The sequence below is a fragment of the Leptodactylus fuscus genome, chromosome 7, assembly GCF_031893055.1.
Source record: "Leptodactylus fuscus isolate aLepFus1 chromosome 7, aLepFus1.hap2, whole genome shotgun sequence".
Classification (NCBI taxonomy): Eukaryota; Metazoa; Chordata; class Amphibia; order Anura; family Leptodactylidae; genus Leptodactylus; species Leptodactylus fuscus.
In genome coordinates this window covers 143970035-143983991 of record NC_134271.1, presented here as the reverse complement: position 1 = coordinate 143983991, position 13957 = coordinate 143970035, and the positions used below count along the sequence as shown (strand labels likewise).

Sequence of the window (13957 nt, the reverse complement as noted above, 5' to 3'; positions counted from 1 at the left end):
CTGCGCTCACTATTCTGCTGGTGCAGTCACTGTGTACATACGTTACATTACTTATCCTGTATTATACTCCAGAGCTGCGCTCACTATTCTGCTGGTACAGTCACTGTGTACATACATTACATTACTTATCCTGTATTATACTCCAGAGCTGCGCTCACTATTCTGCTGGTGCAGTCACTGTGTACATACGTTACATTACTTATCCTGTATTATACTCCAGAGCTGCGCTCACTATTCTGCCGGTGCAGTCACTGTGTACATACATTACATTACTTATCCTGTGTTATACTCCAGAGCTGCGCTCACTATTCTGCCGGTGCAGTCACTGTGTACATACATTACATTACTTATCCTGTATTATACTCCAGAGCTGCACTCACTATTCTGCTGGTGCAGTCACTGTGTACATACATTACATTACTTATCCTGTATTATACTCCAGAGCTGCGCTCACTATTCTGCTGGTGCAGTCACTGTGTACATACATTACATTACTTATCCTGTATTATACCCCAGAGCTGTACTCACTATTCTGCTGGTACAGTCACTGTGTACATACATTACATTACTTATCCTGTATTATACTCCAGAGCTGCGCTCACTATTCTGCTGGTACAGTCACTGTGTACATACATTACTTATCCTGTACTCACATGAACCAGTAGCCAGCTTTAACATGCCTGACAACCACACCTCTTCTTTCTAAATCACTCTTTCAAACACTGTATACATTAATCTGAAGATTTTCCTGGAATACAATCCTACCAACTATTATGCTTTGATCTGGCATTTTTGTTGTAATTACAAATACATCCTCTGGGGGTGCTGTTATTATATAGTAGAGTCCTAATTTGGTGTCCATCTTCACAGGACAATCTAAATAGCCGTTCTAACAATTCAAAACATACAAAAAGAGAATAAAACATGAATAAAAAATAATAAAAACACACGGCACGCGGAGTACTGTAGGACTACAGGCCCCAGCAGTCACACCTAGGTGTTGGAGTACATAGCATTTGGATTCGATCTGCTTCCCTGAGCAAATCCCATTATTATTTTTTTTCCTAACTTAAAGTGATCATTTCATTTTTGTCAGCTTGATCCAAAAATATCTCCCCCGTCCGATGGCCGCAGCGCGAGGATGATTTGTTATCTTTGGCGTACAGGCCATCTGACAGAACAATGCTGATGAGGGGGGAAATCTTCGGCCGCTATGATAAATGGGTTCCTATAAAAATTTTGTGTGTCATTTGGAGTTAAAAAAAAAAAAAATAGACCGGGGTGGAGTGAGGTGGAGGAGGGGGCGCCGGTTAACCACAAATTTTATTAATGGTATTTAGTTACATTATAAGCGGCCTGAAAAAACCACAGAAGAGCACGGCCTGTTCAGCGCGGCTCCGAGGAAGGAAGGCACAACGTGTTTACTCAGGTTTATAAAGCAACGGGAGGTTGGGGTGCTGCTGCCAAAAGAGGGGGTGCGGGAAAGGGTTAACAGACCGAAAAATGTGGTGGAGAACTTCATGCCATGTGTCACGTAGATGGATATCTGAAGACTCTTTATACTGTCTGCCATCCTTTATAGGCCTGGCTCAGAACTCAGGGATAATGGTCACGGGTGGTGGTGGGGGGGGGGGGGGGGGGGGAAGGGGTTGGGGGGGGGGGGGTTTGGTTGGAAGGGGGGGTGCTCTGTTTAGGGTTCAAGTTAGAGGTCCTCTCAAACTTGGGGTAATACCAAGAAAATTGTTAAAGGTAACCTAATAATCCCGAATTAGTAGGGAGCGGATAAGTACAATGGCCTGTTAAGCTCCGCCCCCCTGCAGTCTGCTCCCGAGGAAGGAGGGGCTAATTTCTTCAGGTCCCCATGACCCGTTTGTCTAACAGAGCCCCACATATTTCTCCCAATCTACAAAAGGTGAAATTTTCCAAAAATTCCTTTAAAAATCCCAATAATTATAAGGCCATGTGTGTAGGATGTCTGGCAATGCTGTGGAGATGCTATACCAGACACATCCACTGGACAAGAGTGGCGCTGTTTCAAAAAGGAGGCCACCATGTTTGGTTTTTTTATTTCACCCAACCCTATTGGCAACTTACAGAGGGCTTAAAATTAACCGCAAGACATCACATATAATATGGATGGATCACATTCAACATCTTAAGAGCACCACCCATTTAAAGGAGTTGTCCAGGTTAGAAAAACATGACTGCGTTCTTCCAGAAAGAGTGCCACACCTGTCTATTACTTGTGGCTAGTGTCGTCACCCTTGAAGTGAACGAGGTTGACCTGCAATGTCACACATGGCCTGTAGACAAGTGTGGCGCTGTTTTGAAAAAGAGCAGAGGCGCTTTTTCGTAACCCTGAAAACCCCTTGAAGGTGGCCAAATCTTCCAAAAAGTTGTCAGCTCTATTAAAGTGAACAAGGCCATCCTGCAATACCACAAACAGCCTGTAAACATGTGTGGTGCTGTTTTTGTAAGAGAGCAGATTTGTTTGTATGACTGTGGACAACCCCTTTAATACAACGCAGGTGGCCATTGTGACCGATCGTCTAAGGGATACAAAATGTAAAAAAAAAAAAAAAGAAGAAGAGCGTCTCCTCCACGTCCTATAGAAATGTCACCAGATCCTACAGATGCGTCTATGGCCGAGAGTCGTCTCTCCGTGCTGTGATTTCAGCAGGCCGGCTGCATGCGGCGTGATAACGCGCCTTCTCATAAAAAAGAAATGAAGATAAGATGATTCCGCCTCTGTCGCTGGCAGGGGAAAAAAGCTGGAATTAACCCCGCCGCTGCCAAAGGGAGCTCAGAGATCCTCCTGGCAATCTCAGGGTTAGAGCCAAAGAGGAGGTGGGGGGGGAGGGGGGGGATAGCTGAGCAGATAAAGTGACATGAGAAAGGTCAGACAATGACATTCAAAACTCTCTTCGTCACCGAGGAGGATTCAGCGAGCAGAAATGAGACCGAGAATCTGCAGAAAATCATTAGTGGCCTCCACTGCACAAAAACGAGGGGATAGGGTCTTTTATTCGAAGCCTAAAATTCTCGTACAAGGACATTTCAGGCTCCGTAAGGTCAACGAGGTGACAAAACGTTACTATGACTTCCAAGATCGGAGCTCCCCTAGTTGAGCCTTGTATGAATCATCCAAAAATTCTCATACCCGGTGGTTCCCTTTCCATATTGTCCTCCTCACCTGAAAATTCCTGAAGGGCCTAGAATTTGTAGGCCCAGTTCCATGTCGTCCTCCTCACCAGTAAGACAATGACTAAACATAAGTATCTACACAAGACGCAAATGTCATCCTACCAATTGGTATTTTACGGTGTTGGGTTTTCTGGTAAACCAACAAAAACTCCAGCAGTTTCGAGAAGTGACATGAGTCGTAAAAGGAGGACCTAGACTCTGTAGGTCTATGTCCAAACGCATGTCCAAGTTGTCCAACGAACCAGAAGGACTTGATAGACATTAGTATCTACACAAAATACATCAAAGTCATCCAACGATGGAGGGTTTTCCAACAAAACCAAAAAAATTCTACGAGTTTCAGAAAGTTTCAGGAGTCCTGAAAATTCCTGAAGGGTCTAGAATTTGTAGGCCCAGCTCCGTGTTATCCTCCTCACCAGTAGGACAATCACTAAGCATTAGTATCTACACAAGACGCAAAAGTCATCCTACCAATTGGTATTTTACGGTGTTGGGTTTTCTGGTAAACCAACAAAAACTCCAGCAGTTTCACGAAGTGACATGAGTCGTAAAAGGAGGACCTAGACTCTGTAGGTACGTAAACGCATGTCCAAGTTGTCCCACTAACCAGAAGGACAATCGATAGACATTAGTATCTACACAAAAGACACCAAAGTCATCCAACGATGGAGGGTTTTCTGACAAAACCAAAAAAATTCTACGAGTTTCAAAAAGTTTCAGGAGTCCTGAAAATTCCTGAAGGGCCTAGAATTTGTAGGTCCAGCTCCATATTGTCCTTCTCACCAGTAGGACAATCACTAAACATAAGTATCTACACAAGACACAAATGTCATCCTACCAATTGGTATTTTACGGTGTTGGGTCTTCTGATAAACCAACAAAACCTCCAGCAGTTTCAAGAAGTGACACGAGTCGTAAAAGGAGGACCTAGACTCTGTAGGTCTAGGTCCAAACACAAGTCCAAGTTGTCCCACTAACCAGAAGAACTCGATAGACATTAGTATCTACGCAAAAGACATCAAAATCATCCAACGATGGAGGGTTTCCGACAAAACCCAAAAAATTCTACGAGTTTCAAAAAGTTTCAGGAGTCCTGAAAGTTCCTGAAGGGCCTAGAATTTGTAGGCCCAGCTCCATGTTGTCCTCCTAACGAACAGAACAACGACAGAATATAAGTATCTACACAAAAGACATCAATGTTGTCCAACAAATTGATATTCTACGGTGTTGGTTTTTCTGACAAAATCAACAAAAATTTCTGGAGTTTCAAAAAGTGAGAGTAGTCCTAATGTTGAGGGGAGTCTCCATGTTGTCCCACTGACCAACAGAACAATGACTGTATGTTAGGATCTACACAGAAGATTATTAATTAATTATTAATTAATAATTATTATTAATGTCGTCCAACCAATTGGTATTCTACAGTGCCCAAAAAGTATGGTGTTTCAGAAAACGGAGGAGTCCTGAGAATTTCTGTAAGTGCTTACGTAAATTTTAAATTTTATAACAAGTTTTCTGTTCATTCTTAAATTAACCTAGGCCTTTATTGGCAGCTTCTTGACACTACCTGAAGATTTTATACCACGACCACTGAAGAGATAGAAGGGCTCAACAGGAGGCTCTTCTATGGTACACTTTATGCCAAGTGCAGCGTCTAAGAGACTACAACAACCCCCAACGACCAAACCGCCTGCTGCCTTTCGCCCTCCCCCTCACCAGCACGCCCGCACACCTCTCTTTCACACTTGCTCATCCATACACCTGCACGTCTTCATCTGCAGTCTGACAATGTAACTGGGAGCTCTTCAGAAATTCAGATGGAGCTGGGAATGTGCTGAGGAAGAGCGGGATGGTGCTAATTAAACAGTGGCACCCTCGTCTCACCAGCTGAGAATCTCACCTAAAAACCCCCCTCGTATGCTGTATTAACCCTTTAAGAACAGGTGTGTCGAGACCTGAAGACCTGAAGCACCTCCCTAACGGTGGAGAAGAAAGTCAACCACCTAAGAAGAGGTGGCCATAGCCAAAAATTAGAACAATGGATGATGGATCCTATTTTTGTCCACGTTAGACTTCCTAGAGGATACTTTCCACCGTCACCACCTGGCATGGTCTTATCTTCTATATAAAAGGAGACGCCAAGTCTACCCTTGGTTCTCCAGTTTCACCGTACAGACTTGGCCCCGAAAGACTTTGTCTACCCGCACGATGCCATTTGTAGGCTACCGGTTCCGATGGCGCCCCACACTAATGACTTCACCCTGGCAGTCTTGGCAAGTAAGAGTCGGAACGATGACACAGACATATATGAAATCTCTGAGGGGTGTTGATATTTCCCTATAAACAGGCGCAGCTAGTAAACAATATTCCGCCCACAGTTCAGACTAATAGAGCTAAAATGTTATGTTTGATCATTTCGGGGCCTTCTGAGAGTTTCGGCATTAGTATTATTTAAATATGAGTTGGAGTCCGCCCTCCTCAAGTAATAAGCGCCTGCTCCCTTTAATCTTGCAGCGGGGAAGCGAAGGCTGCCATATGTATATAATGAGACATTGAAAATGCGGTGAGTAAGAAGAATTGTAGGAGGCAATTACTGGCGAGGGAGCGGAGCAAAGGGAAGCTTTATATGATGGTGTCGGCTGTGGAAAGTGATGGTGGGGGGGGTGACAATGATTGTGCATACACACGACCCCACTGATTCACTGCCAGATGCCAGGACTGCAAGGGTGAACATGGAGCCACCCACTAAACAACCACCTTCTAGAAGTTTAAAGCACAGACTTAACCCTGTGACTGCTGCACCCAATATCAACCTGAATCTGTCTATAAAATCCTATATCTTCTAGCTGTGATGGAGCAAACGTTCCAGCAAACTTTACGTTCCAAATGTTTTCATGCACAGAAAGAACTAAATGAATTCACTCACTGACCTAATAAACTTCAAAAGTAACTCCCCCCAATAAACTACTATAATACTGCCCCTATGTACAAGAATATAACTACTATAATACTGCTGCTATGTACAATAATATACCTACTATAATACTGCTCCTATGTACAAGAATATAACTACTATAATACTGCCCCCTATGTACAAGAATATAACTACTATAATACTGCTCCTATGTACAAGAATATAACTACTATAATACTGCTCCTATATACAAGAATATAACTACTATAATACTGCTCCTATGTACAAGAATATAACTACTATAATACTACCTTCTATGTATAAGCATATAACTACTATAATACTGCTCCTATGTACAAGAATATAACTACTATAATACTGCTCCTATGTACAAGAATATAACTACTATAATACTGCTCCTATATACAAGAATATAACTACTATAATACTGCTCCTATGTACAAGAATATAACTACTATAATACTGCCCCCTATGTACAAGAATATAACTACTATAATACTACCTTCTATGTATAAGCATATAACTACTATAATACTGCTCCTATGTACACGAATATAACTACTATAATACTACTCCTATGTACAAGAATATAACTACTATAATACTGCTCCTATGTACAAGAATAGAACTACTATAATACTACCTTCTATGTATAAGCATATAACTACTATAATACTGCTCCTATGTACACGAATATAACTACTATAATACTGCTCCTATGTACAAGAATATAACTACTATAATACTACCTCCTATGTACAAGAATATAACTACTATAATACCGCTTCTATGTACAAGAATAGAACTACTATAATACTACTCCTATATGCAACAATAAAACTACTATAATACTGCCCCTATGTAAAATAATAGAACTCCTATAATACTGCCCCCTATAGACCTTAGTGGAATTTTCCCCTGCGACCTTGCTCTTTTACCACAGGCCTTATACAGTATTATTTTCCTCCCTTCTTCCCTAGAATACCAGTATGATATAATCCAATGAGTCAGACATTCTGAGGTCTTTATGCAAAACTCTGGCCGCTCTCTGCTCTTGAGATGTAAATATATTTCTGGGACACAGTACGGTAGTTACAAAGGCAGAGCCGCTGGTGTCGGTATTTTTGCATCAGACACTCAGGACATCTCGCTGATCACACCGGTTTCATTGTAAACCTACAGTCTCAGTTACATGAGAACCAAATCATAATGTTCTCCAGACAATATGGATAAAGTTTATTGAGGGGTATGGACAACAAGTCTTTGCTGCCCATATCAACCAATCACAGCACAGCTTTCATTTTCTTCTCTACCGCGCTGTTTGCTATGGGAAACAAAGAGATTATTTTTTACACTAATACGTGGTTAAAAAAGAAAAACCTTCTGACATGTTTTTTTGCCATGGAGCCCATGTGAGGACGCTGAGATGGAGCTTCGGGTTCCTTTCACGGTCAGGTCGGCACCCTCATTATGTAATGGTGCTAATCGGTTTGTGGCAGTCCGCCATGTTTTCAGCAACCTAGGGCAGGAGGCTTTTTCAAAATTTGACACCCTTCGCCGAGCCCTATTAAAATCAATGGGAGGCAGACGGTTTCGGAATCGGTGCGAAAAAAAGTCACTGTGAACGTCCCCTTGAAGAGTTTCATGAACCCATCCCTATACGTTCACGGTGTATGGGCGCTGAAGCCAACGACAAACGCCATTGAGCGCAGAACGTCGAGTGTGAACACGTCCTGTGCAATATCAATAAACTTTATTCATAAATTAGACGAAAAGGGTCTGTGCTCTAAAGAACCCCTTTAAAGGGCACCTGAGGATTACATGGGGTTGTCCACGAGGGTGCAAGGGTCGCATTTCACGAGTACTGTATATATATATATATATATATATATATATATATGTGTGTGTGTGTGTGTGTATATATATATACACACACATATATATATATATATATATATATATATATATATATATATATACACACACAACACACACACACACATATATATATATATATGTGATGACCGTGGTTATGTTCTGAGTCCATGACATCACGTCCTCCATTTTAACTGCCCCCCTCCCCCACAGTACTATACATTCATCATGACAGTCTCCGTCACTTCATCCACCAACACTGAAGACTTGTGTCACACAAGAAAACAGCTGAGCTTCTTGAGATGTGATCCCTCTAGAGGAATCGATCCCTAGCCCCCTGTCGGGTATCACGGAGTCAGCACGGGATGTACAGTCCTCCACGCTTCCTGACTGTCCCACTAAACTCAACTTTTTATTCCTGCGCCGTCCCTATGGAGCTGTCATTTCATATACGTGCCTTTGTTTTTGTGTGTGAGAACAAGATGGCCGCCTTAGTCTACCAGTGGCCTAATAACGTATCGGGGATTTCCCCCCCGCATAACACATATTATGTGGTAATTTCCCGTCTTCCTATACAAGGCTCGGAGCCGTCACTGCGGTATCGCTCTGTTATCAGACAGATAAGGCCGGGACCTTCCTTATCATTACAATAGCAGCTTTAGCTCTGCCGAAAGCCCTAAGGGGGCCGGAGGTGTCGCCCTATCAGCTCTAATAGGCTGCAGTGATAAGATACAAAATGACCACCCTCCTCTAATGGCCTAGCTTGGCCTGGTCTGGATTAAGCTTTGTTTGTGGCCCCCTCTGAATTTACCTCTGGGAAATTTTTGTTGTGACTGGGTGACGCCATAGGACAAAGGGCGCAACAGGCCATAAAGCGATATTCTGGAAATGATTAACCACTTCCTTCCTTGAGGACTTTCCCTTGAAATGACGTCGCTAAGGTAAAAGGGCCGTTCCGTGTTAACGCTCAATCTGTACGGGAGTCAAAGAAGGTAAAAGTAAACTGAGGGAACCTTATACCATTATATGGCCGCTCTTAGCCTGGTAGGATTACATCGGGGAGGGCACTTTATAAACTAGATTGATGAATGAGTCTTGCCCATTCTGAGACAATCACTGCTTTGCAGTAAAGCAGAAGACCAGGTGTTGCTTCACAATGATGCCTTATGACTAAGAGGGTGGCCAAGGGACCCACTGGTTGGCTTCTTTATTCTGAGGGGTCCCAGAGACTGTGCCCAAAAATAAATCCGCAGCCATATGCCATCACTTCCCAGTATGGGACATAAAGCAATGGGTAATATCCAGCTGCCCAGTAAATGGACATAAGATCAACTTTAGTGTTTCGGGACCCTTAATGCCACAACTCCCATCAATGCCCGATACCGAATATTTCAGGGTATATATATATATATATATATATATATATCTGTAGAGCACCATAAAACATAGACAAATGGACAGAGCGGGGCTAATAATCAATGGACAGAGATTCACTAGCCAGTCAGAAATAGAATGATAAATTGAAGGAAGTCTCGAACACGGGACCATTGTTACGAAGGACGGATGGGGTGCTCACCTCTATAATGTCTGCGTTAGTCCGACTCTCGTGGGGTTCGTTGTACTCTGTGTATTTCAGCAGCACTTTGTCCATGTCAGTGCTGGCATACTGGAACAGTTTGTTTGAGTGGTTGAAGATGATGAGGGCGATCTCACAGTCGCACAGGACGCTGAGCTCATAGGCCTTCTTCATCAGGCCAAATTTACGCTTTGTGAACGTCACCTGTGGAGGAACATAAGGTGTTACAAGCGTCAAATGTCAAGCCATGTATACTGGGGGGTTTTCGTTTGTTGTTTTTTATTAGGTTTTTTTTTTTTAATATTAAAAGGGATACTATCATTAGAATCCCTTTTTTTCTCCCTAACACGTAGGAATAGCCTTAAGAAAGGCTATTCTTCTCCTACCTTTAGATGTCTTTTCCGCGCGGCCATTCGGTAGATATTACGCGTCGTCTTCCGGCCTGGTTTTCAATATTCTACGCCTGTGCAATCGGTTCTGCCAGTGGGCAGAGTCTACTGCACCTGTGCGCAGCCATTTTTTTGTGGCCGTTTACGTGAGCTCTTATAGAAAGCGGCCATAAGAAAATGGCCGCGTACAGGTGCAGTCGGCTCTGCCCGAGGCCTGGTGGCAGAGCAGATTGCGCATGCGTAGAAGATTGAAAGCCAAGAAAGAAGACGGCACGTAGAGGCCAGTTCCTGAAGAAGATGGAGGCGGGGCTGGAGAGTTCTCTCGCAGCATTGGGGACGCCCCCAGTACTGTTTGAGCATTGAGTGCTGTGAGAGAACTCATTTGCATAAAAACGGAAAACGGAATATCTAGTGAACGGCGGCGCGGAGAAGACATCTTTCTTAAGGCTATTCCTACGTGTTAGAAAAAAAGGGATTCTAATGATAGGTTCCCTTTAATGTCAACTATGTATGAGAATATAACTACTATAATACTGCTCCTATGTACAAGAATATAACTACTATAATACTACTCCTATGTACAAGAATATAACTACTATAATACTGCTCCTATGTACAAGAATATAACTACTATAATACTACTCCTATGTACAAGAATATAACTACTATAATACTACTCCTATGTACAAGAATATAACTACTACAATACTACCTCCTATGTACAAGAATATAACTACTATAATACTACCTTCTATGTACAAGAATATAACTACTATAATACTACTCCTATGTACAAGAATATAACTACTATAATACTACTCCTATGTACAAGAATATAACTACTATAATACTACCTCCTATGTACAAGAATATAACTACTATAATACTGCTCCTATGTACAAGAATATAACTACTATAATACTACTCCTATGTACAAGAATATAACTACTATAATACTACCTCCTATGTACAAGAATATAACTACTATAATACTACTCCTATGTACAAGAATATAACTACTATAATACTGCTCCTATGTACAAGAATATAACTACTATAATACTACTCCTATGTACAAGAATATAACTACTATAATACTACCTCCTATGTACAAGAATATAACTACTATAATACTACTCCTATGTACAAGAATATAACTACTATAATACTACCTCCTATGTACAAGAATATAACTACTATAATACTGCTCCTATGTACAAGAATATAACTACTATAATACTGCTTCTATGTACAAGAATATAACTACTATAATACTGCTCCTATGTACAAGAATATAACTACTATAATACTACCTCCTATGTACAAGAATATAACTACTATAATACTACTCCTATGTACACGAATATAACTACTATAATACTGCTCCTATGTATAAGAATATAACTACTATAATACTGCTCCTATGTACAAGAATATAACTACTATAATACTGCTCCTATGTACAAGAATATAACTACTATAATACTGCTCCTATGTACAAGAATATAACTACTATAATACTACTCCTATGTACACGAATATAACTACTATAATACTGCTCCTATGTATAAGAATATAACTACTATAATACTGCTCCTATGTACAAGAATATAACTACTATAATACTGCTCCTATGTACAAGAATATAACTACTATAATACTGCTCCTATGTACACGAATATAACTACTATAATACTGCTCCTATGTACAAGAATATAACTACTATAATACTGCTATGTACAAGAATATAACTACTATAATACTACTCCTATGTACAAGAATATAACTACTATAATACTACTCCTATGTACAAGAATATAACTACTATAATACTACCTCCTATGTACAAGAATATAACTACTATAATACTGCCCCTATGTACAAGAATATAACTACTATAATACTACTCCTATGTACAAGAATATAACTACTATAATACTACCTCCTATATACAAGAATATAACTACTCTAATACTACTCCTATGTACAAGAATATAACTACTATAATACTGCTCCTATGTACAAGAATATAACTACTATAATACTACTCCTATGTACAAGAATATAACTACTATAATACTGCTCCTATGTACAAGAATATAACTACTATAATACTGCTCCTATGTACAAGAATATAACTACTATAATACTGCTCCTATGTACAAGAATATAACTACTATAATACTACTCCTATGTACAAGAATATAACTACTATAATACTGCTCTTATGTAGAAGAATATAACTACTATAATACTGCTCCTATGTACAAGAATATAACTACTATAATACTACTCCTATGTACAAGAATATAACTACTATAATACTGCCCCAAGGTCAAAAAAAATACCTAATTCAATTATAATGGCTCCTGTGGGCTCTGGCCATCACTTTGCTGTATATCTGAAATCAGCGTGCAGTCTTCTAGTCACAGGACATGAAGAAGTAAAGGTAGTAATGAACAAGGATTTAGCTTGCAGGGTGCGTTGCTCGGCTGGTAGATTAATTATGTCTGATTGGAGAGGCAGGATAATTGAATCCCTATATAGAGAGCTCTCTGCTTTGCGGCCTGATGCGATGTACGATAAGCCATTTAACATTCATCTTCTTACCTGAAATCCCCATCTCGCCGGTCCTGCCTTTGATAACCTGCTCGCTCAAGCCCACTGTGCGCATGGTGCCGGATTAATTAGACTAAAGCATTTCTACTCCACTTTCTGCCTCTAATAATAAAGATCCCAGATCATGGACTGAATTTAATGTGACGTTACAGAAATATACCCGGCTATTCTCCACATAAATAGGTAGAAGGGATTACTGATAGAGCCCTTGGACACGACACATTATAAATACCATAGAGCACTAGAGATCTGTAACGTGCCTGAAATTTACAAAACCGCTGAAATTTTGAAGTACCAGAAATCTCTAGTAGCAACATATCCTCTGTAAAATCCATCTTTTCCTCAAGAACTGCTACAGAGAACAGATACGACATCTTCAACACATTGGAGGATGGAAGAGAAAGCTTGGTAGGTTCGGATGACATTCATCCAATGTTCATCTAATAAATGTGCTGTACTCCACTGCACTACCAGAAATCTCTGGCGGCAACATATCTCCTGTGAAATCCAACATGCCTGATACTTCTTTTACCCCAACATCTGCCATAGAGGAGAGATAGGACATCCTCAACACATTTGATGGAAGGCAAAACTTGGCAGTGTCTTCCTAATAACACACATGTTTTCAGTGGAGAGAGGGGAATATGAAATAGAAGGAATCTCTAGCGGCAATATATCTCCTGTGAAATCCAACATGCCTGATACTTCTTTTACCCCAACATCTGCCATAGAGGAGAGAACACTGAGACTTAAGTGTGGTTAATCCTAATCTCTCCTCTTCAGTGTCTTCCTAACAACACACGTTTCCAGTGGAGAGAGGGGAATATGAAATAGAAGGAATCTCTAGCGGCAATATATCTCCTGTTTAAATCATGAAATATGTCTGATCCTTTTTTTTTCATCTGCAATTGGGGAAAGTTGTAACATACATTGGATAGAAGGCAAGACTTGGCTGATACTCATCTAATGTTCCTCTTAAGAAATCTGGTGTGGAGACTAGTTTACCACCGCTTAAGGAACGCGGAACAAGGACAAGTAGTGTCAGGTGGGATAACTCCGGTGGAAACCTTACTTTTTGGTTTTGGGTGTTGTGTCACAGATAAGACTTTCGTAAGGCATCCTAGTCAATGGCATGGGATAAGGAGATGGGAAGACATGTGCATCCTCCTTCGGCCAGAAGACAAGACAACACAAGCTGACCTATTTTGGCTTGCCAGGTACCGAAGAAAGTGAGCAGCAAAGCGCACGGCCCGCTCGCAGTGAAGTCTGTGCGATGCAGGGTTTGACATGAACAGCCTTCCCATGGTCACGTGTGAGCTCACGAGGAACATGCCCTATAATTCATCCTTCACCCGAGTC

The 13957-nt window shown here is 41.0% G+C and overlaps 1 protein-coding gene across 5 annotated transcripts in view; it reads right to left on the bottom strand.

Moving 5' to 3' along the window:
- The window catches only part of MEF2D (myocyte enhancer factor 2D), a 155898-nt gene that overhangs the window by 28028 nt on the left and 113913 nt on the right, over positions 1 to 13957 (bottom strand). For all 5 annotated transcript variants that reach the window (XM_075283220.1, XM_075283219.1, XM_075283221.1 and 2 more), the window contains one exon: positions 9591 to 9794. In XM_075283220.1, the coding sequence (XP_075139321.1) occupies positions 9591 to 9794 (204 nt within the window). The remainder of the gene's footprint in view (positions 1 to 9590; positions 9795 to 13957) is intronic.